Here is a 27767-nt window from a genome sequence, read left to right as displayed (position 1 = left end):
AGTGACAGAAGGACCGATGGCCAGCCCTGAACCCTCCTCTGTTTTCAGAACAACCTGAGAGCGCTGTGGGGAAGGAAGCTACACACCAAACAGACGGTCAGCTCTGCCCTGGGACCTGGCACACAGACACAGAGCCCACTCCATCAGGTGGCTTTCGCTCCTGGTGACTTTAGGCCTGCGATCTCCTCCCCCGGCCTGCAGGGAGCGGCAGGATGGGAGTGTCGTGATCCAACCTGCCCAAATGGCCTATCAATAAGGTGTGATGGAGGCCACCTGAGGCAGTTGGATTTTTATCCAAGCAGAGGGGCCTAGACAAGGTAGACAAGGAGTGGCCTCGGCTGAGGGAAACCTGCCTGTTTATGACAAAGTCATCAAAATACTAGAAGGGGCAGCCCTCACCTTGCAGCAGGTCCCTGGGCCTCTGTGATTGAGGCGACCAGTAAGAACATGGCCCCTGCAGTCACTTAGTAAATGTGCTCTTCTTCCTTCCCTGTCTGTCACCTTGAGTTTTGTTAGATAAACACTGACTGAACCGGCTTTGTCCAGAGTGCCTCCTTAAGGGAAAAAATATCCCTGTGGCAGATTTGTCCAGTGCACAAAGAGCCGCAGCCCGATTCCAGAATTAGAAACCTTGAAAGCTTTTGCTTTCAAAATTCTAGAGATTTCTCACAGTTCCTTCAGAGACCCCGGCAGCGTCTTGGTGATTTGGAGAGTGTCGGCAGATTCGAGACTAACTACTGGTGTCCCAAATCACCACATGCTTACATGAGTAAAGAGGCAGAGGGGCAGGGTCTGCAACACCAAGCAGGACCCAAGAGTGGAGCCGAAGGGACAGAAGAGACACCCTTAGCGGTGGTAAGATGCTCCCGAGCCCTTCTGTCTAATTCTTTCCCTCAGTTTGCAGTTTCTGCAGGGACCTTTCAGGATCTCATGGAAAGCAGCAATTGTGGGACATCAATCCGTGCTCTGCACAAGGCGTGTGACTCTGGAGCTGTAGTTCCCAGGTATGTCCACCAGAGGGCAGACCGGCCACATTCTTCTGGATTTGGCGGCACAAGTCCTAGCCCAGCTTCAAGGACTGTGGAGCTCACGTCTGGGAAACCAACTGAGATGTTGAGACAGCAGAGTTGGAGATGCAAAGGTCTTATGATCAGCCTCACTCTGAGAAAGCTGACGCCTCTACCGGTCTGTAGCTCTGACAACCTTCCAAACCTCCAGGATGCTCGGGAGCCAGGTTGCCCTCTGAGGAGTCCCTTGGGAAACCAAAGGCAAGAGACAGAGGGCCATGCAGGCCGCCGTACTAGGGAGATAGCAAAGTATGAGGTCCCCCAGCAGCCCATCTTTAAGCTGTCTCGTAGGTTCAGCTGGAGGGCAGGGTGCCCCTAAGGAACTCTGGGAGGGAAGAGACCATGCCTGAGGCTCTGAAGCAACTTGGTAAGATGTTTGTGAGTAGATCTTCTGGATTCTGGTGGCACCGTGGGGCATGACTCCTCACTGGCCCTCTGGAACAGTGTCCACAGTGGGACCAGAGTGGAGCATTTACCTCAAAGGAACCACAAAGTCCTGTGGTTCTTAAGGAGTCCCTCTCACACATACCCCAGCATGCCACCCCTCCCCACAGCGATAACAGGGTGTCATGAAAGGGGACTGAGAGAGCTATTCCAGAACTGTGCAGACATGGGGGAATCCAGGGAGATGAGGTAGGGGTAGGCAGGGAAGGACTTGGGAGTGAAAGGGGGAAAGGGTGAGGCTCATATGCTGCACAGTCTGTTCCCTGTCCCATTCTTCTCAGGCGACACGATGCCCATCTGCCATTCTGGAGTACTTGAGCAGTGCCTGTAGTTCCAGTCTCCCAGGCCCAGATGGCCGCCCCTTGCAGACTTGTGTGAGAGGCCACGTGTCTGTGAGCAGAGTGTGCTTCAGTGGGTGTGAAGATGTGAAATGGTCTCTCTCCACCAATGCATTTGATGGGCCTGTGTTTGTACGTGGAAAATGTCTGTCTAGGAAGATGTTCAGTCATGAACGCGTGCATGTGTACATGCATATGTATGTGTACATGCATATGTATGTGGGGGGGGCTTGTGCTCCTATGTGCCTCACAGGCCTGTGCCCCTCCTCAGCCACAAAGACAGCACTAAGTAGGTTCCCAGGCTCAGGGCCCGGAGAAAAGCTGAGATGTTGTTCTCCTCTGCCCACTCTTTCCCGTACCCCAGGTCCATCAGACAATCTGAGAGAAAGTGCTTAACTGATACCCAGGGCTATGCAAAGGAGGGCTCCGGATGTTGGGCACTAAGTGGATTATGGAGTGGGAGTGGGGGGCCATACAGCTCATGCTCTTTCCCAACCCCCTTCTCCTAAGTCCGGGGTTTCCAGTGCAAGGATTTGAAGTCCTTGTAGGTTGATGTCGTTCTGCAGGTGAAGGGAGACACAGGATAAAACGAGGCCTGTTATTGGACGAGAAGGAAGGGAGGAGGGAACAAAGTTTTAGACGAGAGGGAGAAGCAGAAAGGAGGAGAGAAGCAACATGGAGGCAGACGTAAACGATCCTCACCATGCATCTCCACAAAGATACAGGTTGCTATGGATATTTCTTAAGGGATGGATTTCTGTAGGTCAGTGTATCTTGTCTAGGTAGGCGGTTTATATCTTTATCATTTGGTTGTGAGTTTACTGTGTGGATGGATGTATTGTGGATTGAGAATTTAATATATAAATCTGATTGCTAAGTTATAGTTTATTGAGTCATGATTTTGACGGGTTGTTGGAAGTTTATACATAACTATTAGGGGGTGGATGCTGGGAATGTGAGCAGAGTCTGCAGTAAGAGAGCAGCGAGATAGGCGGTCTCTGTATGTAACTGGCGTGACAGTGACCCCTCCTTGGGAACTAGGTGGATAGAGCGATTGCTGTGGGGCTCAGAGAGATGTCGACAGCAGCCTGATATGGGATGGAGCTTAGTGGGTGAGACACTTTGCTGATGAAAATAACCCGCAGATGCCATACGATGCTTGCACTTGTGAGGCAGAGATAGGAGGATCTCTGTGAGTTCAAGGCCAGCTTGGTCTACAGATCAAGTTCCAAGACAGCCAGAGCTACACAGAGAAACCCTGTCCCAGGAAAAAGAGAGATAGCTCAGTGGTTAAGGCCACTAGCCACTCTTCCTGAGAACCTGAGTTCGGTTCCTAGAACCCATGTCAAGCTGTTCACAACCACATGGGAAGTTAGCTCCAGTGGATCCCAGCGCACGCTTCTGTAATCTAGTGATATTCACACACACAGGCATAAAAATAAGTTGACCATGTTTTCATCGGTGTAGTGTTCCCAGATTTTAAAAAAAAAAATGTGGATTTCAGATTGTAAAAATTCTAACACAAATGAACCCCACATGTTTTACGGAAAGTACTTGTACTAAAACCATTGCTCCCTGCTCCCGATCCTTGAAATTCAAATATAACGAGACAGCACGTGTTTTTATGTGGTAACCTTTTAAGTGTAGACTGAAGCCTGCCACAGACAGAAGCACGATAAAATAAAAAGAGAAATAAAAGTATTCCTCATAAATAACAGCCAATGTTTGTAAATGACATTAAATTAAAAATTGTTACAGAGACCAAAGAGACTACTACATCTTGATAAAAGGTCAATCTATCAGGAAATTAAATGACTGTAAACAGAGACACCAACAAGAGTCCCCCAAAATATAAGCAAATATTGATGTCTACAATGGTTAGGAATGGCGGTATCTCATCGTCAGCAGCACACAGAGCAGCTAACGTCAGTACAGAGACAGAGGTCTGAAGAGCACCCACTCGTGGTTTGAGCATTCCCACCAGAAGTCAGTGAAATTCAACCTCCGTAATTAACCCTATTAATTCAGAGGAGGGAAACCAACTTGACTGTAACTCTTGAAGGTGGGACCAGTGGGGGAAGATAAGGTTAATGGAGTCCTCCAGCTGGAGCGTTTGTCCGGGTGGATGAATGGGAAATGTAAAAGAGGAGCAAAGTCCTGAATTAGGACCTGAAGTTCCTCTCACTGGGTGATGTGCTACGGTGCTTTGTGACTGGTGTGGCCTTCACCAGATACCATCAGGCTCTGAACTTCTCAGTGTTCGAACCTATGAGCCAGAGAAACCTCTTTTGTTCATAAACTACCCAGTCTGTGGTATTCTGTTATAGCAGCAGCAAGCAGACAACAGAGAAAGGTAGAATGGCCCACCCAACACCAGCAGAATCCATGTTCTCCCACAAGCACACACAGGTAGTCTCCAGGGCAGGCCATGTGTTCAGCAATTAGACAGAGGTAGGTACATTTTAAAAAATAAAATTACCGGGGGTTGGGGATTTAGCTCAGTGGTAGAGTGCTTGCCTAGAAAACGCAAGGTCCTGGGTTCGGTCCCCAGCTCCGAAAAAAAGAAAAAGGAAAAAAAATTACCCAGAATCACATTTCTTTCTTTTTCTTTTTTCATTTTGGCCACAGTGAACTACAACAAAAAAATAACATAAGGAAAACCAGGGAATTCACAAATATATGGAAATTTAAAAAATGGGTTCTTACATTACCAATGTGTTAATGAAATAAAAATCACCAGTGAAACGGGAGAGGGTAAAATTCTGGAGACAAAGCACAGGTATAGCACATTAAGACTTGTAGGATCCAGCAGGCACTGTCCTTAGAGGGGCGTTCACAGCGACCCCGCGTCCGCATTGGTTGAGAGGATCCGTGGCCTCTCTCTACAGCCGTAAGGTGCTGCAAAGTGAGGCACAGACTAAAGTCAGAGCAAGAGGAACAGGAATGGCACAGACTGGAACAGAGATGAACAAAGCAGGCGGGAAAAGCAACAGAGAAAACCAAGGAGCCCAAAGGCTGGTGCTCGGAGACCCTGTCACGGGACTGGCATACGTGTAGTGATTGGCCAAGGAGGAAGATACGATGCTCCCTTGCCCTCACTGGATGTGCGGCTGGTGGACTGGGCCTAGCTCGCGTCAGGGTCCCATCTCCACCTCTGTTGAGCTAGGGTTATAGGCCAGTGGCCATTCCTATTCAGCTTTTACACGGATGCTGGGGAACCGAACTCTGGCCCTCAGACTTGGGTAGCAAGTGCTTCACCCTCTGAGCCATCTTCCCAGCCCTTGCTTTCTGAAGTTTTCAACTGTATATTTTGGTTTTGGTTTGTTTTGCTTGTTGTTTTTATTTGAGACAAGGTCCCCCCAGTTAGTCCTGGCTTCCTTGGAACTTGCTTGCCATATAGACCAGGCTGGCCTGGAAATCAGAGGTCCTTCCGCCTCTGCCTCCCAAGTGGGATTAATGGTGTGCTCCACCACGATCACTTACTGGGCAGCAGTGGCCCCATTCCCTTCAACAGGAACCATGAGTGGTTGAGTTAGCAGTGTGGGAGACTGGTAACCCTACTCCAGGGTCCTTTGTAAGGAAAGGGAACAGCTCAACTCGGGATCGGATGCTCTCTCCAGACCACGGACTCAGAAAGACACTTGTCTAGAGCCCTGAGGAACCTGGCCCACTAGATATCCCCATGTCTGTTCTCACTTTCTGGAACCTTCCAACCAAACTAGTAGAAAACTTGCTTGGGCCCTGCTGGGACATGCAGCCTTGGCTGATGTCCCGTAGGTCCCCTCCCCTCTAAGGCTGGCTGTTTCCCCTACCATGTGGTCCTAGCCCTCGGATAGCAGAGAGGCAGCTTGAGGGATGAGCAGGAGGAAGCCTCCCTGTGTTAATTGGTGCTAACGAATTCTTGCAGCCCTTTCAGCATCTTCCTCTGCTGCTGTGGGGAGCTGCTGACAAACAGCGCCTTGGCACTGTGCTCTGTGCACTGAAACCCAGCAGTGCCCTCGGCCACCTGAGGCGTCCTGCTGAGTGAGAAGAGGAGGGAGAGCTAGGATGTGAGGTTTACAATAGTGTCAGGCCCTCTGAAGTGCCTTCAACAAATCTTACACAGCCATCACTAAAATGTATGTGTATGTGTATGTGTGTATGTATGTGTGTGCATGTGTATGTGTATGTATGTAGGTGTGTGTGCATGTGTATGTGTGTATATATGTATGTGTATATGTATATGTGCATGTGTATGTGTGCATGTGTGTGTATGTGTGTGTATGTGTGCATGTGGATGTGTGTATGTGTGTGTATGTGTGTGTATATGTAAGTGGGTGTGCATGCACACATGTGTTTTCATGTGTGTGTAAGCCAAAGGTTAAACTCAGGGGTCAGCTTTTAGATGCCAACCAACGTGCGATTTTTTGGGACAGGGTCTCCCACCAGCTCACCATGTAGGCTGGGCTCTCTGTATGGAAAGCCCCAAGAATCACTTGTGTCTATCCCCTCAGAGCTGAATTAGAGACAGACACTACCATTCCAGCTCTTTAAAAATATAGGTTCTGGGGATCAAATGCAGGCTCTCGTGGGCACTCACCCAGCAACTTGCTGACAGCAGTTTCCTCAGCCTTCGAACCTGCATCTCATGTGTGAGACGTGGCTGCTGTATTTTGTGCCCTTGCTCTGGAAGTCCCTGTACAAGGCTATGGACAAACTTGTACCTGTGAGATGGACAACTGTCATTACCCACTTTTGACAAAGGAGGAAGTTGGGGGCCAGAGAATTTAAGCAATTCAACTAAAGTCACACAGCTAGGATCAGGGGGGCAGGATCTCTCTCCCCCCCTCCTCCTCCCCCTCCCCTTCTCTTCCTCCTCTTCCTCCTCCTCTCCCCCCTCCTCCTCTCCCCCCTCTTCCTCCTCCTCTCCCCGTCTTCCTCCTCCTCTTCCTCTTCCTCCTCCTCTCCCCCTCCTCCTCTTCCTCTTCCTCCTCCTCCTCTCCCCCCTCTTCCTCCTCCTCTTCCTCTTCCTCCTCCTCCTCTCCCCCTCCTCCTCTTCCTCTTCCTCCTCTCCCTCCTCTTCCTCCTCCTCTTCCTCTTCCTCCTCCTCCTCTCCCCCCCCTCCTCCTTCTCTCATACATACTGAGCAAGCGCTCTGGCACTGAACCAAACCCCTAGTCTTTCCTAGTTACCACCCAAAACCTCTTCTCTGGAGAGGGTCCCTGTCAAGTTCAGGCTGCTCAAGCCTTCGGGAAACCAAAGAGGAGGCTCCTGCAGGGACCCTAAACTCTAGTCAGTTTCCTCTGCCAACTCCACACCCTGTGGCTCCAGAAGCTCTTCCAGTCTGGCTGTCTCCCCTCACAGTGGCTATTCCTGCCCCGTAGGCCGCCTCTGTGACCCTGGGTGTAAGTCATCTGGGATGGGACAGGGGCCCCAGGTGAGCCTGACATAAGACACGTACACATAAAATAAGAAGGGGAAGGAAGGAAGGAAGGAAGGAAGGAAGGAAGGAAGGAAGGAAGGAAGGAAGTAAGTTGTGTGCCTAGGGAACAAAACCCGACGTCGTCCTCTGGCCTACACACACATGCATGAACACCCCGCCCCCCATCGTTTCACTTTTCTGAGACAGGTTCTCACTATTTGGCTCGGGTGGATCTTGAACTTGCTATCTTCACTCCCAAATGCTGGGGTTAAACGTATGACAACCACACCTGACCCTTGGCATCCTAAAGTCAGAGAAAAGGCCCCCTGAGTGGTTAAGATGCTGGTGTTAAATCATCTTTCTTCTGATTTACAAAACCCAGAACATCTGGTGACCTTTACTTATCATTGGAATCCTTGTTCTTTAACCGTGAGCATCAAGCAAGACATTTATATTACTCGAAGGCAAGCGATGCAGCCGCTGGAGGAGAACAGAGGAGCTAGCCCCAGAGCTCAGGGCTGATTACAATATTCCAGCCAGAGAGGAAAGGAGGTGCATGTTTGGGGCTATGAATTAAACTGTCATAAGACAGATGAACAGGGACAAAACCGTATTTAATTATGTTGGTGCGTTGGGGAGTCCCACAGGAGGTGTAAAGATGGGTCAGATAATTGTCGCGTAGCATCCTGAAATAAGGAATGGAGACGTGGAGACTTAGGGCTTCGGAGAGTGTTAGAGACAAGTCATTGGAAGGGGGAAGGGTGACGATGGGTTTCTTTTGCGGGGGGAACAGAACGTCTCCTAGGTGATAAAAGCTGTCGGGAGCAGCCATCGTTCTGATAGAACTTACCAACGTGGATGTCAATTTCTCCCACAGAAGTGCAGCTTCTCAGCACTCCTATGCCTTCGGTTCCTCAGAATAGCCGCCTCAAAATACATCAAGGAAGTGTATTTCGGGTGGCGTATTCTAGTCTCCTAAAGTCATATTTTTGGGTGATATGCTAAGTCCCAAAAAGTAAAAAGCAGAGGCAAGGAGAGTCATATGGCTTCAACACAGTTGGGTCCTCAAGAGCAGTGCATTGAACAAGAACAGCACCCTTACCTCGTCCTTCTGGCGGGCATAAGAAATTAATCAGGAATAAAGAACAGAGAGTGGTGCCTGGCTTGAATAGGAGCAGGTGGTTCTTGGACCTTGCAAAGAATCTGTATTCCAAACACACCTTGTTATTTATGTATTGTGTGTGTGTGTGTGTGTGTAGGTGTGTGCATGCTGCTGTACATACACTGAGGTCAGGGGACTCTTGAGAGTCTCTTCTCTCTTGCCATGTGCGTTCTGGGGAGGAAACTCGGGTCGTCAGGCTTGGTGCTTCACCTTGAGGAGGTGCCACGTCGGAGGAGCTCGGTGGTGGGAGAGTAGGGTGCTGCTGGGGTGAAGGAAGGAGATTCTTTCTAATGACAGTATTGTCCACCAAGATAGGGGGGGAAAGCTCACTGTGGGGCCAGGCTCAGAGGGATAGCGGTTCTCAGACCTGCGGACACTGTTCTAGAAGAGGAAACATCTGGTCCTACACATGGAGCTCGAGGTCTTCCAGTCTTTGAGGCTACATCCTTGCTCTCTGGATAGAGGAGGCCTCTCCCATGAGCCATCAGGGCTACTCGCTCTTCTTACCATTTAGGGTATCATAAGGACAAGAGAGAGGAACTGTCAAAGCTCCTGTCCCTCTTAGCCTCCTGACTCTCACCTTACCTCTGCTCTCTTGTCTCTTTGTGGGCCCCTGGTCTTCAATGCACGGCTGTGAAAAGCCTCAGGCTCAGGTACTGAAGCTGAGCCTAGAGTCCACCTGCGTGACTCAGGAGGCAGGCAATGGTGACATGGCTTCTGCATGCCACATGTGACAGGGTCCTGGAAGTGCCCGAAAAGACAAACAATGCTTTGTAAACGTGGGTGTTGTGGGAAGGCCCTGGAACCCACTCCACTCCCCAGGAGTTTCCGATCCACAGTCCTGGGTGTAGGGATGGGGAATCTGCATTTTAACACATTTCAGGGTGGTGCTCAAACTCTGAAGGCATTCCAGGTGGTGCCAGTGTTTAGGTCCCAAAGGTGTCACAGGCTAGGCATCTGCTTTGCACCCATTTACACCCTGGCTTACTGGTGCCCTTGGTTGGTGACTGGCAGGACAGCAGGCCTTTCTCTCTGATGAACACCACTAACAACCAGTGCATGGTAGGAGGGGACACTTTGAGACAACACTCCAGGAAGAGTGGCAGTTGCAGCGGGGCAGTGAGCGGGTGGGATCAAGAGACTGGATTGAATATCCTACCGTGAATACATTTCTCAGGTGTGCTTTATCACAGTCATTTAAGGACATTGAAGACACCAGAATGGCTCAGAAAAGCTGCCCTTTTGTAAAAAGAAATCTATGGGTGGGGGTGGGGGATGGATCAGGTAGTGAAGTGCTTGATGCATGAAGCATGAGGACACGAGTTCAGATCCTGGACACTTGCATTAAAAGCTGGGTGCAGGGGGTTGGGGATTTAGCTCAGTGGTAGAGCGCTTGCCTAGGAAGCGCAAGGCCCTGGGTTCAATCCCCAGCTCCGAAAAAAAGAACCAAAAAAAAAAAAAAGCTGGGTGCAGTAGGCCTGTAACCCCAGAACTGGGGAAGCAGAGACAGGTGAGTCCTAAGAGCCTGCTGGCCAGACAAACTCCTGAACTCCAGGTTCAAAAGACCCTGTCTTAAAATATGACACAGATGGATGCTACTACACAGGAGACCCCTCCCTCTGCTACCGAGCGGGGTGTCTGAGCCTTCAGGTTCCCAAGACACCTCGTGCGTGTGTGATAATGAATCTGTCATTGTCTCCTGCTGATTTCCCCTTTAGATTAGGCTCTGTTGTTGAAGCTGGAAGGCTCCCCTTACCCTCCAATAGCTAAGATGTGTGTGTGTTTTTGAATCCCAGTCTGCATGGAAACTGAGGCTGGATGGGCTGTAGGGGTTTCCACGTCCATGGACCTGGAGCTGGAGCCCTTGATACCCTTGCTCTTTAATGCACCCTGCAGGGCTGAGTTTTGTGTCTGCAAAGAGCAGAGCGCCGGGGAAGTGGAAGCCACCAAGATGAGACTCTGTCCTGGCAAAATCAGGTCACCTGCTAAAGCTAGGCACCCAGGGCACAGTGAAAGCAGAGCCATGCCTAGGCCCTGAGCCTGCTGCTGGTGCTGTGTGCCTAGGCAGGCCAGGCAGCCACAATGTCTCCATTTTATTTTTTGAGAAATGGAGGGGACAACAGTTGTCTATTGTACCCTCATTCCAAGGTTGCCTAGCAGGAGCATCCTGGTGCTTTGCGGTGTATAGCGTAAGGGGTGATCGGAGCCCTCTGCTTCTCTCAGTGGTGCCTAGTGGAGAATCTTTTTACATTTATTTATTTGTTCCACTGAGAGGTGTGTGTGTGTGCTGTAGTGTACAGGTAGAGAGAGGTCAGAGGTCAACCTACTGGAGTCACTTCCCTCTTTCTAGCATGTGGGTTCTGGTTCCTGGACTTGTCACTCTTACCAGCAGGCACCTTTATGTGCTGAGCCCTCTCGCTAACCCTGAGCGGTAGATCCCTAAGACCAAGACCTGTATAGTGGGAAGGAGCGGCCCTCAGCCTGCCATGCTTCCCGTGCTGACCATGCCTGTTTACTGTTGGGGCCCTAGGAACAGCTTAGGAGAACAACAGTCTGGGAGGAACTAGCATTGAAGGACCCTTCATGTCCCTAGTTTTGTGGCTCCTCCCTCCCCCAACTACCCAGCCTCACACGAAAGCATGTACACACATATGCAGAAGCCCTTGCCCTTCTCACTCTCAACCTTACAGAGAAAGTCAGGGGACCAAGAGCCTGTAGCTCAGAGGCAGCCCCAGTCCAGGCCTCTTGCTGCCAGGCTGCCTGCCACTGCAGATATGAGTTGGAAGAGAGGTCCCACCTGCCGAAGCCCTTCCACCCAAGTCAGGACGATGAGTGTCTATAGACAGCAGTGGAGAAACGCTGAGAGGAAGGAGGGAAAGCCTGGACTGAGACAAAGATGAGGAGCCCGGGACCTGAGGAGAAGGCTCAGTGGGTAAGTGCCTGTACCCCTCTTCCAGGGACCCCAGTCTCATTCCTAGCACCCATCCTGGGTGGCTCACGATCTCCTGTAACCTCGGCTCCAGAAGGACCAGTCAGCTCTGGCTTCTGCAGGCACCTGCACTCGTGTGCAGATGAGGAATATGGAGCCACAGTCACAGGGTGACAGAGGCTGACGCAGGTGTGAGGGACATAAGCTGAGTTGGCAGGGCACAGGTGGGACGGGAAGGGGAGCAAGAGCAGAGGTCAAGGTAGAGAGAGGTCAGTCGGTGGCAGCAGGTGAGACAAGGTTGGGAGCTGAGGAAAGGCACAGGGTGCTGGGAGATTGGGAACAGTGGAGGGAGAGGCTGCAAGACAAAGAGATGGAGGAGGAAAAATGCAGCCCTGAGAATCGTAAACAGGGGTGGGGGTGGGGGGACAGCTGATGGAGCAGAACAGCTGCCATGTCCAGGACTTGCCAGGCAGAAAAGCCAGCCTCTGGAGTTCTACACTCATTCATTCTTACAGGAAGTGAAACGCACTCGTGCCACACACACACACACACACACACACACACACACACACACACACACACACACACACGTCCCAGAGACAGAGAGAGGAAATGTGAAATCCTAATCAAGCACACAGAATGGGCTCCGAGAAACATCAAGGGTGGGAATTAAAACTGCCTTGGATGTGCCTGGGAGGGCTTCCTGGAGCCAGAGCTGGAGAAAAGGATGATGAGGAAGCAGCAGCTAGAGCTGCAGGTCAAGGAATGGCAAGGGGTAGGTGAGACAGTCGACCTAGAGGGACAAGGGGCAAAGGCAGGTCCCCAGGACTCTGAGGGACAGCAGAGAGCCTCTGGAAGATTTTACAAAACACAGATCCATGTGCATGAGCACAAGTGCAGGAACTTGTAGCTAGAGGACAGATGGTGAGCGCCGGAGGCAGGCGGCCAAGGACTAGTGAAGCAAAAGAAAATGCTGAGCTCTAGGGAAGGTGGAGAGGAGGGGGAGCTGGCTGCTGCCACTGACCAACAAGACCTTCAAAGCCTGAAGGCTGAGTAGCAGAGGGCTGCTAAAGGGTGGCATGATGGGGTTGGAGGCCAGAGGATACACCTCCCTCTCTCTGGCTCCTTCACTAGGTCTCTCTCTCTCTCTCTCTCTCTCTCTCTCTCTCTCTCTCTCTCTCTCTGTGTGTGTGTGTGTGTGTGTGCGTGCGCGCGCGCGCGCGCACGCATGTGCACCCATGTTGTGTGTCTGTCTTCCCCCACCCTTTTTTTTCTGTCTCCTTGTTGTGGGATAGCCTCTGTCTTTAGAATCCTAGGGATACCCACTTCTGTGGGAATACAGGGCTAGCCAAGGCTGGGCAAGTGAGTATTTTTGGCCAGTGACGCCGCTTGTTAGCTTAGAGGACCTAACGCTTGCTCGTGGAGAAGGACCTGAGTAAGATGGCTACTGGGGCCAGAGCTAAAGACTCCTGTGGAAGACATCTCCGGGCAGCCGGAAGCTACCCAGAATCCCCTAGGTGTTGGAGAGAGAAAGGGGGCGGGGTAATCAGAGCTCATTAAAAAAAAGACAAGTAAACAGAAGTCATGACACAGTGTGTCTTGGAGCATCAGGACGTCTGCATAGAGATTGAACTGGGCTTTGGAGGATGAGGATAGGTTTTGTCGTGTTAAGAACAAGGGGTAAAGGCACCGGAGGTTGAGGAAAGAAGAGTAGGAAAGCTTTGGGGCATGGTGCCTCTAAAAGACACGGTGGCTGATCATGAGAGCTCTTCTTTACCGCGTGATTTGTAACAACATTCAGCCCCACTGGCCTATGTTTGACTTTACATGTAGCTCAGTGCATGATCTAAAGAGCTCAGACTAGAGATGCACGAATACCGCTACGAATAAGAGGTAGGTGTACTCTTTCCTGCACCTCTGTCTAGGGCACGCCCTGAAATTGAGCGTCCTGGTCTCCCGGCCCCAAAGCACAGCACTAAGGAAGAGTGTGGATGAGCATTCTGCCCTCTGTGACTGACAGCAGCCCGGTGACTCTGTTTGTATCCTCCTCCAATGGGCCCTAGCAGTGCCCTCAAAAACACCTTTTGGGGGGCTGGGGATTTAGCTCAGTGGTAGAGCGCTTACCTAGGAAGCGCAAGGCCCTGGGTTCGGTCCCCAGCTCCAAAAAAAAGAACCAAAAAAAAAAAAAACCACCTTTTGGCCAACCTCAGGGGCAACTGTGGTTGCGATCTCTCTCTAGTTGAAGCTCCTGACTCCATCTGTGTTCTCAAGCTTGCCTCTAAGTGGACCAAACCAAGATAGGCACTGTGGCTAGAGCACAGACCTGGTGGTACTGACAGTGTACCATGGGGAATGCTCACAGCGCTGAGTCCCTCCGTCAGGCTGATCCTACACGTGGCATCAGAGGACTGGGCTTCTTGTCGGGGCATCCTGCTTACCCAGGTTCCCTTTCTCTCTGCAGAGATGAAGATGTGACAGAAGGAGTGAGCCAGCAGCCATGTGAGGAATCCAGAGTGTCCCCTGTCTGTCTTCGGAGCCCATCACATGGGTCCTGGGGATGGCAGATTGATCTTCCTAATTACATTTGGCTCAAGATAACATTAAGTATTTGTCTTATTCCCAGAGCCCACAACAACAGCAGACAGTGGGGAAGGTGCCAAAAGGCATGCTGGGTTACTGAGGATGGCGATCTGGGATGTGAGATGGGTGATGGGTGTTGGTTGCTGGTGTTCTTGACTGGCCCTTCAGTGCGTTCTAGTAGGGTCATAGGGCTGGACGGAGTAGCCTGTAATGATGACCCTATCCTCCTGTCTTAAGGCTCTCCTACTCAAGACCACCGTCCCAACATAGAATCCAAATCCTTCTGATAGTGACTCACTGGCTGATAGGAAACGCTTTTATGGGTCTAGTTTACATTTCTTCTGCTGCTAGAACACTCATTTTGCTTGGTGTGTGTGTGTGTGTGTGTGTGTGTGTGTGTGTGCGCGTGCGCGCGCATGTGTGTGTTGCTGTTAGTGGAACCTAAAGCCCTATACATACTAGGCAAGCATGCCATCCTAGAGATACACCCTGTCTTTGAGTATGTATGTATATGTGCACATGTTTGTGATGGCCAGAAGTCAACACCGGGTGTTTTTCTCAGTCCTTCTCTGTCTTTATTTCGTTGTTATTGAGGTCGGGTCTCTCTCTGAGCCCAGAGCTCAGTGGTTAGCTAGACAGACTGGAATGCAAATCCAGGGATCTTCTTACCTCGGCCTGCAGTACAGGTATGCACTGCAATACTTAGCTGGGGATTTGAACTCGGGTCCTCATGTTTCCATGGCAAGCACTTCACTGACTAACCCACCTCCCTGGCTCTATACACCATCCTTGATTTGTTCCTGGTGACATTAAACATTTCCTGGAGCCTTATGCATACTAGGCAAATGGGTATCTTTTTCAAATATTCTTTGCCTTTAGTTTTGTTATTGTTGAAGTAGTGTCATGCAGGAAGAGAAATCATACTATCCAGGGGTCAGCTAGCTCCCTGCTGTCCTGTCACAACATGTGGAGAAACCCCAGACACTCTAAGTGTACTAGTGTACAAATCTGGGGTTGTGAGGTAAGGATGGAGTTCCAGAAATGGGGCGCAGAGGATGAGGCAGGCATTCCCGGGGGAAGAGGGTGAGGCAGAAAAGGCTTGAGGTGTCACATGACTACACCTAGGAGGGATCTGGTGCTGAGCCAATGCCTGAGGCCTGAAGTTACATCTGCTCTCCCTAGGGACCTAGTAAGTTGCTGCAAGGCCCCTGGAGACTGACAGGTGTTTATATCCCTCCCAAGATGCAGAAGAGGTTCAAAGATGGCAGCAGCTGCGGAGGAACTCTGTAGCTCACAGACACAAGTCCTGGCTCTGACACCATTTCAGACCTCCCAAAACTGCTCACTCTTAGGCCAAAACAAAACAAACAAAAAACAAAAAAGCAAACAAAAAAACACCCACCACCACCAAAACAAAAGAAAACCCAACAAAACAAACCTGTAAATAAAAATAGTGGGGTCTATGCCAAAGCACTTTATGGTAGTTGTCATTGTGTGACAGTAGTACTGTTCTAGATACACAGCTGCGGGATGGGGCGAGCATTCTACCTCCCTGTTCCTGCAATATGTGACCTGGGTCTGACTGATCTGGTGAACTGCAGTGAAGAAACTCTGAGCGCAGATGGCACACTTCAGAACCCCGGGGGGAGGGGAGAGAGAGAGAGAGAGAGAGAGCGAGAGAGAGAGAGAGAGAGAGAGAGAGAGAGAGAGAGAGAGAGAGAGAGAGAGAGATGCCCGAATACCTCGTTTCCTCCTCCCTTCTCCCTGGCTGCTGCACTCCTTATCTTGGTTCAAACCGGTTTTGCCTAGGTACTCCCGAAGCCACATTCAGGCAATTGTACTTCAAATTCTTGCTGTAGGGTGCTGCAGGTGACCTGGCCGGGATTTGCCTAGAACACCTGCACCTGTCAATCCCCGGTGATGTGGACACTCTTGAGGAGGGTCGGTCCTGTCTCTCTATAAGAGTTCCTCCTGTGTCCCTTTAACTATAGAACGCAAGGTCTGCAAAGGGGGCCTTTAAGAAGCTTGCCACCAAGCAGAGAGCCTCGGGGCAGAGTCTGGCAAACCAAGACCCATCTGGACCCTATGCCCCTGTCCAAGTACTTTCCACTTAGGTCCTGCCACTTCCTACTTTACGGCGTTGTCCTTAGGCGTGCTCATCTCTGAAATGCAAAAGAGTGCTTCCACGAGCTCTCCTGGCCACCCTGAACTCCTGTAGCAGCTGCGGGACCTTAGCGGGTGGACTTTGGGAACCTCCAGGGGGCGACCAGCCCTGGGAAGGCATTTCGGGCCGCACACCGCGCCCGTCCAGCTTGTGACTTCAGCCGGCGCCCAGAGCCAACGCGGCAAGGAAGGCCGGGTCCCCGCCCACGGCCCCGGCCGCAGGTGCCAGGAGCCCGAGGGGGGCCGCGCCTGGACGCGCGAGGCTGGGGACCGTCAGGCGCCGGGACTGCGCTCCCGCCTCTGCCTCCGCCTCCTCTTTGTAGCGAGTCCCCGGTCGGTCCTCCCCGCCCCCCGCGCGGCCCGCCGCCCGCCTTTCTTCCTGCCTCGCCTTCCTGCGGCGCGGCGGCCTCATCTATTATAGATGCTCGGCCGCGGCTGACATCAGCCAGCGGCCTCCAGAGCGCGCGGTCCCCAGCCCGGCCCAGCCGCCCGCCGCCGCCCGCGCCCAGCCCCGCCGCCCGCTTTCTGCATGACTGTCACAAAGGTAAGCAGCTCAGATCGTCGCCACGCTGGGGACCCACGGATGCTGTAGCCCCCGGGGCAGGGACTGAGGGGCGCAGGAAGGGATCGCGCGCGTGCGCGCGCTCCAGCTCCCAGGAGTCGCTTGGCCCTCGGGGGACTACGGGATGCCGGGAGGGGATGCTCCTTCACATCCTGGACGGTGTGGACCACATCTCTGTGCGCTCTGGGACTGCATTTTTAACCCTTATGGAAGGTGCTGCAGTTTTAACCCCTGGAGAGCTGCTTCGGCTGGTTGGCGCACTGGGTATCTGTCCCTCAGTGTCACGCGCCCTGAGGACTGAGGGCCCCCATGCTGATGATGCAGGGATGATGGGCTGGGCATCCTGGTCAGGCTCACTGAACCCCTCCTGCCTGTCTTTGCCATTTACCCTAGAAGCTTGGGCCCCACTCCAAAGCTACCCTGTAGAGGCGCTGCGGGTCCCTGAGTGGCAGCCAGAGACAGGGAAGGTTCTACCGCATCGGGTGGGATGGGCAGGGAGTATGACAGAGAAGAGAAGGTAGGCATCCTGGCAGACTCCAGGTTGGAAGAGGTTCTTGGGCTTGTCACAGGAGCCCGGGGTTGGTTGATGAACTTTTTCGGGATGTCTTCTCTGCCGTATGAAGGATGGAGTTAAGAGGAGAGCCCGGTGAGGCAGTGGGATGTGCCCAGGGCCAAGGCAGACCTGAGCCTCTCTATTGAGGAGTGCTAAGCCTACTTTGGACTCCAGTTTCCTTGTCTGAAATGGGAGAGTGATAAGATGGGCCTTGGTACTGGTGGAGAAAACAAGTGGAGAGTATGGACTGAGAAGGAGCATCCCCTCCCGCCATACTCTTCCCGGTTTCTGTTGGAGAGCAGACCTCACACCTGGCATTGGGCTTGGCCTTGGGCTTGGCCATGGATTTGGTCATCTATATACCTCAGGCCAGACCCCACCTTTCCCAGATGCTCAGCTGGCTCTCACAGCTGGGGAGGTGGAAGCCAAGCAGGATAGGGAGCCTACTGTGGTCAGAGCCAGACAGCAAAGGCTGGGGTGTCCATTCTAGATCCTTCTAATAAGCCCCTTGCCCCAGTGACATGCTCACTCCGGCTTGGGCGGCACTTCAGACCTTGTCGTTGCTCTCAGTTCTGGGATTTGGGAGCATTATGAGAATAGGAACCTGAGGCCTGGGGGTGTATTGCCTGGGCTTAGGGTACTTTGACAAGTTGCTATGTCAAGCGTCAGTGTCTTGGTGTTTTTCAATGAACACAAGTGCAGTTAGGCAGAGGTATTGTTATGGAGGTTGTAAATGCCAAAGCTGTAGGCAGGTGGGGGCTAAGGAGTAATTCAGGGGCCCTGGGTGAGGGCTTAAGTGTTAAGGCTGGAGATGACCCTTCAAGGATTGACCTGGCGACCTCTCCTGTCTATGTACACAGGTTCAGACAACTTTTCTCCCATGAATGTAAGACACTGTTTAACTGAGGAGAAGCTGAGATTCAGAGAGGTGAGGTGACTCGCCTAAGGTCACATAGCAAATATAGGTATGGAAGGATTAGGATTTGCCCTCGGCCTCCAGCTGAGACATCGGTCTGTGTGACTGTGGGGCTTGAACAGCAGAGGGACACTGTCTGGAGGCCTAGGACGGTGAGATCGGGGGAATTGGGGCCCACTTACCCCACTGTCAGATCTCGCCCTTGGGTACACAAGGATTATTCTCTAACACTCGATACCTCCCTGCCCAGCCCCCAACAAACCCTTCCGTGAAACCAATGTGGCTTCAGCTTAAGCCAGATCAGAGGATTAAATGGAATCCCCACTTTAACCCTGTCTCTTCTCTCTGCACCAGGCCTGCACAGCACAGCATCATTCTTGTAAGGCACAGGGAGGCCTACTGAACAAGACTCTTTCCTTGCCCTGAGAGTTAGAAGACATGGCCTCTAGTCCCAGGTTGTATGACCTTGGACCAGACATTTCTTTCCTCAGGCTTTGGGCAGGAGTTAGTTCCAATGAGCCACGTCTTCTGCTCTAACAAGGTATACTTGGGACTGTCATCTGGTCCTGTTACTCACAGACTAAAAAGGGAAACCCAACAAAGAAGGTAGGAAATGGGGGGGGCATTGTAGGAGAAAGAATGACTAGAGATGATCCCTTGATCATCCTGCTCCAGAGGAAGAGTCATAGTGACCCTCTATGTCCCCTGAAAGAGTCCCCTGGGCCAGTGCTTGGTGGAGGTCACAGGCTCTGAGCTCTCAGAGGGACTTGGCAATATAGAGAGGGTAAAAGCAGGCAGGAAGTTGCTAGAGTATCAGCGGGAGCTGAGCCCCAGTTTCCCACTAATCACCCTGTCTTTCAACCTTTCCCAACCCATTCCTCATGGGGATCCACAAATGCCTAGGGATCTGTGGAGGGGCATCTGCCCTAAGTGCCAACAGCCACACAGCCATGCTGGGACTCTCTAGCCTGGTGACATAGTAGGACACTTTTCTTATGGTGTGCATGCATCTCTATTGAATGTGTTTTACCAAGCTATCCTAATTCCTCTATGGGGGTGGGGGATGAAAACATGGAGGGAAAGATCAGGGAGCAGCTCCCTAGCCTGGAAATACCTGGTCAAGGCCATGCCTCAGCCTGTTCTACATAGCTCGCCCTTTAGAAGAGCCCAGAGGCTGCTTCCTGGTGACAGGCACACCAGACCACTTTTGTGCTCAATTCTCACGCCTGCCCTTCCTGGTGTTCTATCTAGGTCCAGTCCCTGACTCCTGTGCAGATTTTACTCCCCCCACCTCACAACATCTGAACCACTGTCAGGTAGATTGGAGCATGAAAGGAATCAGAACTGTGTGCAAAGCACAAGGTCATGGGCTGGAAGAAAAAAGTCTGGTCTGTGTGGAGGTGGTTGGTGATCTCTTGCTGGCTTTTGATTGAGATAGTACTAGGGGTGGAGCTTGTAGGTCTAGGAAGAGGTCTACACTGGCTGGGCTTGTCTATTTATACTGTGTTGAGTTAGAGCAGTGGTTCTCAACCTGCAGGTCGTGACCCCGTTTAGAGTCACATATCAGATATTTACATTACGATTCCTAACAGTAGCAAAATTACAGTTATGAAGTAACAGCAGAAATAACTTTATGGCTAAGGGCGACCACAATGCAAGAAACTGTGTTAAAGGATTGCAGCCTTAGGAAAGTTGAGAGCCACTGGGTGTGTAGTGAGCTTTTAGGCTCTGAGGCTAACTTGGAGATCGCAGTGTACCCCAAGTGGCAGGAACCAACTGACCAAGAGGAGGACCTATGGGTGAGCATGTGGGTAGAGGCCACCCGCTATGGCAGCTACCTCCTATCTGAACAGTGACTCCAGGAAAGGGGGTGTCATTGTCACCATGTCTGTGGCCTTCTTTGTAGACCAGCCTTCTTCCTTCTTCCTTAATCACAGTCTCAGCCTGCTTATGGGAGCACCTGGGTCCCACTGAAAGGGAAGGGGACGTGGATGGCATGGCCCTGCCCAGGAAATGGTGTTTGGCAAAGATCAAACGCCTCCTGGGCATCCGGGGAGCCACCAGCAGAGAGCAGAATGTTAGCGACGTCAAACATCCTACGCTTTTCCTTGGAAAATGAGGGACCCGAGATCCTGGGAGCATAGGTCATGACCTGCTTGCTCCAGCCATTGGTCAGTCTGGAGCTGGAGGGCTGAAAGCTGGTCTTTGAATTCTGAACGACATCCTTCCTAGTGGAGTTATTCTTAAAAGGGACCTCAGGCAGTCTGAATGGTAGCATTCAGCCAGATTCTAGTAACCCTCCACCCTCAGCTTTCCCTGTCTGTGCTGCTGAGATTCCTCTCTGCTGGACCATCTCCTCATCCAGTGTGTGTGTGTGTGTGTGTGTGTGTGTGTGTGTGTGTGTGTGTGTGTGCACATGTGTGTGCAAAGGTCAAAGCAATGCTGAAGTCTCACTGTCAGGATGGTGAAGGAGTTCAAACCCATAGTTTAGCCTGGATCCTGACAACCCATCATTACTTCCTCCCTTTCTTCTACCTCTGACCAGGAAGGGAGGTGAGCTAAAGGTCACAAACCTGGTCCAATGGCCCCGAACTGCCAGAGGAAACCAAGCTCTTCATCCTACAGCCCCTTGTACCTCCTCTTGCCTCTTGTCCTGCCTCCATGTGCCTGGTACTCTGGTGCAGGAAGGCATGTGGCTTAGCCATTCAGCATTTACTCAGCCCTCATTCCCCAGGATGCCTATCTAGACCAGCCCATGGCTTGTTACCAGGGACATAGACTACACAAGACACAGTCCAGGCCCTGCAGGACCTCAGAGGAGAAGGGACGGAAGTGATGAGACAGAATCCCAAGTTAGATCTCAGGGCTGCGCAGGTGGCAGTCAGGAGCACTCAGTCCTGCCTGCATGCTGTAAGCGCTCAATAGATGCAGGCTCCTTCCTGCCTGCATGCTGTAAGCACTCAATAGAAGCAGGCTCCTTCCTTCCTTCTGTCTTCCTTCCCATCTCTGCCACAGAGTAGTAAAACCCATTTTCTAGAAATGTCATTAGTCCTTTGTTACTGCTAGGCCTAAAGGCCCTGTGTTCTCAAATGGGAGACCTCACCCCTTGGCACCTGGGGTTGCTCTTAGTCTTGTCTGGGAAGGACTGTGAAGTCGTGCAGAGCTTGCCAGTCAGGAGTGCAGCTGCTGGCAGGTCCCATGGCCTGGCAGCCTCGGGCCTGGAGGCTCAGGGATGGAGTGAGTTTTTCCACAGCTCTTGGGCAGACCCGGCAAACTGGAGCAGACACAGCCCCAGCCAGCACCGCTGGAGCCACAACTGCCAGCAGAGTCTTGGCCCCTGGCACAAGGGCAGCCATGACTGATTTGCATCTGTCTGGCTCACAGAGCTGTTAAGCTGTCCAGAAGATGAGGCAATGTGTGGACTCCCTGTGTGCCCGGCCCTGCTCCTTCTCTCTTCTGTGGTGTAGCTACACTGCCCTGAGCTTACTAGGTGGCCCCTGGGGACCCAGGCCCCAGCTCCAGAGTAGCCTGCAGCCAGGGCAGCTGGGAGCAGCTGGCACAGGACAGGCAGGCCCTGCCAGGGCAGGGCAGATGCAAAGCCAATGGCTGCCACATGAGAAGGAGCTGTTTAGAATGAGCCTCCCTTTGTGGGTCTGGAGTGGCACCAGCTGCTTGGGGGCATGAAAGAGTGGGGGAGGGGGAGCAGCCACTGGTTCTTCCTTCTTTCCCTCACCCCTGCAAGGGTCCCTGGAGGGACTTTGTAATCAGTTTCTGGCCTGGTCCTTCCTTCTAATTAATTAAGGAAGCACTGGGGGCTGTGGAGGTTTGCTGGGGACTCAATTTACAGAGTGCATGTATGAGCCACAGCCCTGAATCCTTTAGGCCATCTGCACCCTGGAGAGCCCTCTTGGTTTAAGGATGAGTAAACAGAGCCTTGTGGGTGGAGAGGTCACCACACCCTAGTCAGAGAGCTGATGTGGGTCAGAGGCGAATGCAAGCCCGATGCTGACTTGGAAGTTCTCCGCCTTTCCAATGTCCTCTTCCAATTCGCCATCCTTCAACATTAGCCGTCACCACGGTGGAACTAAGTGTGTACCTTGAAGAACTGGGAGGTATCATCTGTTCTAAGGACAGAAGACATCTTGTCCAGCACATGGTGTCTGACAGGAGGCTGCTTGGACTATGCTGCCAGGCCAGTCATAACAGCGAGTGGTACCTGCAAACTCACCTCCATTCCCAACACTGAGAATGGAAGACTCTGGTCCAAACCCATCCGAAAGCCGGCGTCTCTTCCAGTTCCTGGTGAAGGAGGGCGCATGGCAGAGAAGGCAGGTTTTGCAGTCAGATAGCCTACTCTCATTTACTTGCTCTGTGTTCTTGGGCAAGCCTCGTAATCTCTCTGAATGTGCTTCCCATCTAGTAGTTGGGATTGATAACAGGAACATTTATGGGGTAATTTCTAGCTCTGGAGGAAGTGAAGTACTTACCACACTTACCTGGCAGTGAGTTTTAAGACAAGAAGAAAGGAAACTAACTGGTATCCTGAGCACTGGCTGTGAAGTCAGCAGCTTCGGGGGCCTGGACCAATCTCTGTCCTGCCTTGACCCTTTTAGTAGGGGCTGACCCTGAAAGGTCAGGAAGTGATTTGAACTGTGTAAAGTATGGAGAGGAGGTAGCAGGTGAAGCAGGGGTCACCTAGGAGTAGGTGAGAGGCTCAGTGAGAGCTCGGGATGAGCAAATGTCTGAACTCCAATGCCCATGAGGACTTTGCCTGCACAGCACAGGAAGGAGTATGGGATATGGGGATCTTCTCATTTACTGCCTAAGATGCTGTGCTGCAGGATGCTCTGAAGAATCCAGCACTCAAAAGTCACGTGACCTGCAGGAGGTTGTGCAGTCAGGCAGAATGGAGGCTGACCCAGATGTAGGTCTCCTAACCATGGCTTTCTTCCCTCCCCTGGCCTGAGAGTCAGCAATGGAAGAAGGACCCTAACCTGGCTAAGGGAAGCTGGACATGGCATGGTCAGTCACCCTGGCTCCGTCCCCAGACATCCTGGACTTCAAGAAAGGCAGTGGTCACTCTGGCCCCAGGCTACAGAGTGAGGTCATTTGTTTCCAGATGAGCTCTGGAAAAAGGCAAGCAGGCTCTGGCAGAGAGATTCCCCACCTTCCATCCCCTTGGGCTCGGTCTTGGCAAGTTGCATTCTTGGAGCTTTTCTCACCAACTAGACTGGGCTTTGGACTTTAAAGTGGCCCTGTGGGGGAAGTCTGTGCAGGTGTTCAAAAGCCACTGCCCCGCAGTTGGGCATCTGCACCCTGGAGCATCGAGAAAGTGGGAGCTAAACAACCACAGCACATGTGCCACAGGCTTGAGCTAAACACGGCACACATGCACTGGGGCCTGTGAGGACAAGGGCTCCACTGAGGAGGGCTCCCGGGACCCCATGCTCAGGGTTAACTCCAGGAAAGCCTAGTTCATAGGGTCAAGCTCCCCGGGACTATGGGCCCCACAGCAACCTTTGAGGGTTAGGACTGGTGCTAGTTCTGTCTGTTCCTTCCGTTTGCTCCTGAGTGCTGCTGAGTTAGGAAGCAGCTCCCAGCCTCTCACTCACTGGTACAGATTCCTATTTTCAAGGGCATCAACAGTAAGCTAATACTTCCAAAGGGCTTAGGATATGCCGTGTGTGTGTGTGTGTGTGTGTGTGTGTGTGTGTGTGTGTGTGAGAGAGAGAGAGAGAGAGAGAGAGAGAGAGAGAGAGAGAGAGAGAGAGAGAACGAGCATGTAGAACTAGAGAACTAGCCTAGAACCCACTGATTCAGAGACTTGTCTGGCCAGCGAAGTCCAATGCCCCTCCCAGTCTGCCTTCTGAGCTTACAGTTTGCCACCAGACCAAGATTCAACCCAAGTCTTTATGATTGCATCTTACAGACTGAATTGTCACCCCCACCCACACTATAAGTATTTGAAGAGGGGCTGAGAATGTGGCTCACTGGTAGAGCACTTGCCCAGCAATGACAGGGCCTAGGTTCTATCTCTAGCACTACAAAACAGTAGTTCACATTATTAGTGTATCAATCTTTATGGAAATCTACAAGGTCCTTGACTATGGGAAATCCCACAGTTGCAGAAACCAAGGCGAGTGAAGGCAGAGAGGTAGCTAAGCGTGCACAGCAAGTCCTCGGCTCAGCCTGACTCCAGGGCCTTTGGCCTAACTACTGTCAGGCAAGGCAGCAAGCCCAGAGCATGGCCAGAGCGAGAGAGCTCGAGACGGAAGACTCAGGCCTTGTCCTTTGCTCTGTTTGCCTGTGCAGTGTTGGACTAGGCCCTGGACATGTCCAAGTCCCTGTTCTCTCCCTGTAAACATGTAAGTCATATGAACATTGGGTGCTTTGTAGTTGTCATAGGAGGAGATGATCTACAAAGATGTCTTCTCTGTGCCTGCTCCCCCCATGCCGGTATCTCGATGTCTGCAGGGCTATGCAGTCTCACTCAATAGCTAGCTAATGTCCCCCCACTGCAGTCCCGACCAGGATTGATTCATAAACTGTGGGCGGAAAGGAAGCTCTTCCAAACAGCCCCTGTTCCTGCTCGGTGTAGACGAGAAGTTGATGTTCTTTCTCCCTGTTTGGTCGATTTGTGCTGTTTCAATATGCTTGGGACACACAATGTGCCTGTAAAACAACTGTGGTTTTGGGTCCGTGGAGAGATGGCTCCATCAGTAAAGTGTTTGCGTAAGCATGAGGACCTGAGTTGGGACCTCCAAAACCCGAGTATCCTAGGGCTGGACAGACAGAGAGACACGAAGATCTGGGGCTTGCTGGCCAACCTGTCTAGCCTAATTGGTGAGCTTCAGGTTTGGTGCGAGACCATCTCAAAAAAGAAGGTGGAGATCAACTGAGGAAGACTACACACACACACACACACACACACACACACACACTGCTTTGATTTTAAATTTTAACCAGATAAAGCACTGAGCCCCCGATGTGGCATCTTACTTCCCGACAGCTGCGCACCTCACAGAAGAGGGAGGTCCCACACAGTCCCAGAGCCTGATCCTGCCGATCAGTGTAGGTCACCATCAGTAGATGGACAGAAAGGACAGAAAGGAGCCTTGCTATGAATACACCCTTATCCCCGGGGTGCCAGCCTGCTTTGCCTTGGGGTGAGAAGGAACACCCTTGCTACCTTAACAAAATTAACCCTAACAAGCCAATGCCTTGCCTTGAATTTTCTTTCTGTACTCACGGCTTTGGATCCAGAAACTGGCAGGACTGCCAGGGCATGGAAAGCTGTTGGCAAAGAAGGGGACAGAGGCAACTCCTGGAGGCTTTGTTCTTGCTGCTCTGCTGACCACAGGAAAGGCCCCTTAGCTGAAATCCCCAATGAAAGTCGGGTTTCTGGGGATGGAGGTTTCTGCAGACCCGAGAGGTCACCTGATAACTTCATTGTCTTCTACCTGTCCTCTAAAGATCCTGTCTAGCTTCCTGTCATAGCCATTGTGATCTCTGAGAACAGACCCCAGTTATTATGAGGCTACTTGAAGGTCTGAGTAGCCCTTTCTTTCAGGATCCTAGGGCACACTAACTTCTCTGTCCTTGGAGCTTTGGGATACCCAGCATCCCAGCTGAGGTAGAGCCCAACGTGTGTGTTGTATTTTTTTTAATGTGGAACAATTCACGAATTTGCGTGTCATCCTTGTGCAGGGGCCATGCTAATCTTCTTTGTATCGTTCCAATTTTAGTATATCTGCTGCCGAAGCGAGCACAGTATTTTTTTTTTACATGGTTTCCGGGTCAGCCTCAAACTGATATGTAGCTAATGATGCCTGTGGACTCTTGGTTCTTCTGCCCCCACCTCCTGAGTATCAGCATCCATCCACCCCCACTCCGGGCTTACAAGGTGCTGGGAACTGAACCCAAGTCTTTGTGGTTGCTAAGCAAGTACTCTACCCACTGGACTACATGCCCAGCTGCATACTGATGATTTCCGAGTCTGTTCTCTGGCTCCCTGACTGAATTGTGAACCTGCGGAGAGGCTCCAGGCTTATTCCTCCCACGACATCTGTTCAAGGGCCAAGCTCTTTAGCAAGGGTATATGAGGATCTCTGGAACAAGACGTGAGCAAACCCAAGATACGGGCCAGATGCTGCTGCTGGGGCTCCGTTCTCTGGGCCTGCGGGAACCAGAGGAGCACAGAAGATGTGTAGGGATGTGCCCCACCCCCAGCGCCCCTGTTTGCCAAGGAACCAATAGAGACCCAGAAGCCCTGGCTGAGAGGGTCTGGGAAGAATATAGCTCTGTGGGATGGAGGTTCCCGTACCCCAAGTTATTGAGTTGCAGTCAAGCAGAGGGTTCTCAGCCTTGTGTACTTGCCTGATAGCAGCAGACTGATTTAAAGGTTAAGGGTGGAAAGTTCCAGAATCTTGAGAAGACTTAAGAGAGTTTAGCCTGAATTGGAAGGGGCCCCTGAGTGGAGAGGGTTGGTTCTTCAGGGGAACGGCCAAGAGTACCGTGTTTAGAGGCTTGGTTCCAGCAGTGGGAGAGATAGGAGGAGCAATCTCTGATCTCTTCTCCACCAGCGGCCTGGAATTATGGAGGTCTGCCAGGCTGCCACTGTGGCCTCTGCAGTCCCTGTTGGAAACCTCTTCCTGGCATGCTGTGCTCTGGCCAGCTCTCCCTCCTTTATTCATTGAGGCCCTGGGTTGGGAGCCTGGGTTGCTAAGAGCTTTCCTCTGGCCAGCCCCTATCACCAGCCTGAGGAGAGTCTCAGCCAAGTTATGGCTGAAACTCCCTGAAACTCCGACTTGAGGGAGAGAAAGAGAAGATGGGGGGAGGGGAAGGAATGGGTACTCGGGAGCAGTAAACAAAGCTACCCCTGTGGGGCCAGGGAGGACCATCTTGCTGGAGCATCCTGAAGCTGGGACTGTGTGAGCCTTGGCTTTTAAGTAAAAGAGTGGGAAGAAGGGCTCTCAAAGGCCTGCCCCTCCACTGTGCACTATGTGACCCCATACTTCATGCACCCCAAAACTCTACCGTGACCCACATCTTTCAGTTGGGGAAACAGTCTCCAGGAAAGTGCACAAAGTTCACCCTGGCTCTCATAGCAGGGAAGGCTAAAGAAGGAACTGGCTGCAAGATACAGTCTGCATAGCCTCAGGCATGTACAGAAGCTCTGAGAAGCCCCTGGCCTGGCTGTGGCTGGTAGACAGTGAATGGGACCCTGGCCTTTCTTTTCTAGATGTGCCTTTTCAAGCCTCCAGCTTAGACCCACTTTAGAGTCCAGCCCCTTTCAGACCTTTAGTTGCTTTAAAGCAGGATTTTTGTCATACAGCCCAGGTTAGCCTTGAATTTCCTCTATCCCTAGGGTAACCTTGAACCCCTAAATCCTCCTGCCTGTGCCTCTCCAGCACTGGGACCGTAGGTGTGCGCCGCCGTGCAGCGATTTCATTCTGTTCTCGTTGAACTGCAACACTGGGATCAAACCCAGACCCTCGTTCATGCTAAGCAAGCACGCTACCAACTGAGCTATCCATCCCCAGGTCCCTCTGGGCCCTTAGCTTTTGTTAGCTTGAAGGGTAACCTCTCAGCCGTTGTCCTTTTCTGGGCCTGGCTTTCAGACTGAAGCCCCTCAGAAGGGGTAGCGGTGCAG

The 27767-nt window shown here is 51.9% G+C and overlaps 1 protein-coding gene and 1 non-coding gene across 2 annotated transcripts in view; one reads left to right on the top strand and one right to left on the bottom strand.

Annotated features, from left to right (window-relative positions):
* Positions 1–16235: 16235 nt before the first annotated feature.
* The window catches only part of Coro2b (coronin 2B), a 110411-nt gene continuing 98879 nt past the window's right edge, over positions 16236–27767 (top strand). Inside the window, exon 1 of the mRNA NM_001427032.1 lies at positions 16236–16628. Coding sequence (NP_001413961.1) covers positions 16614–16628 — 15 coding nt within the window. The 5' untranslated portion in view covers positions 16236–16613. The remainder of the gene's footprint in view (positions 16629–27767) is intronic.
* Positions 25778–25884, bottom strand: LOC120094558 (U6 spliceosomal RNA). The gene has a single exon (XR_005488836.1). It is a non-coding gene; the product is annotated as a U6 spliceosomal RNA (small nuclear RNA).

Source organism: Rattus norvegicus, chromosome 8, assembly GCF_036323735.1.
Source record: "Rattus norvegicus strain BN/NHsdMcwi chromosome 8, GRCr8, whole genome shotgun sequence".
Lineage (NCBI taxonomy): Eukaryota > Metazoa > Chordata > Mammalia > Rodentia > Muridae > Rattus > Rattus norvegicus.
Note: the sequence above shows the minus strand (reverse complement) of the source record. Positions and strands in the feature narration are given on the sequence as shown.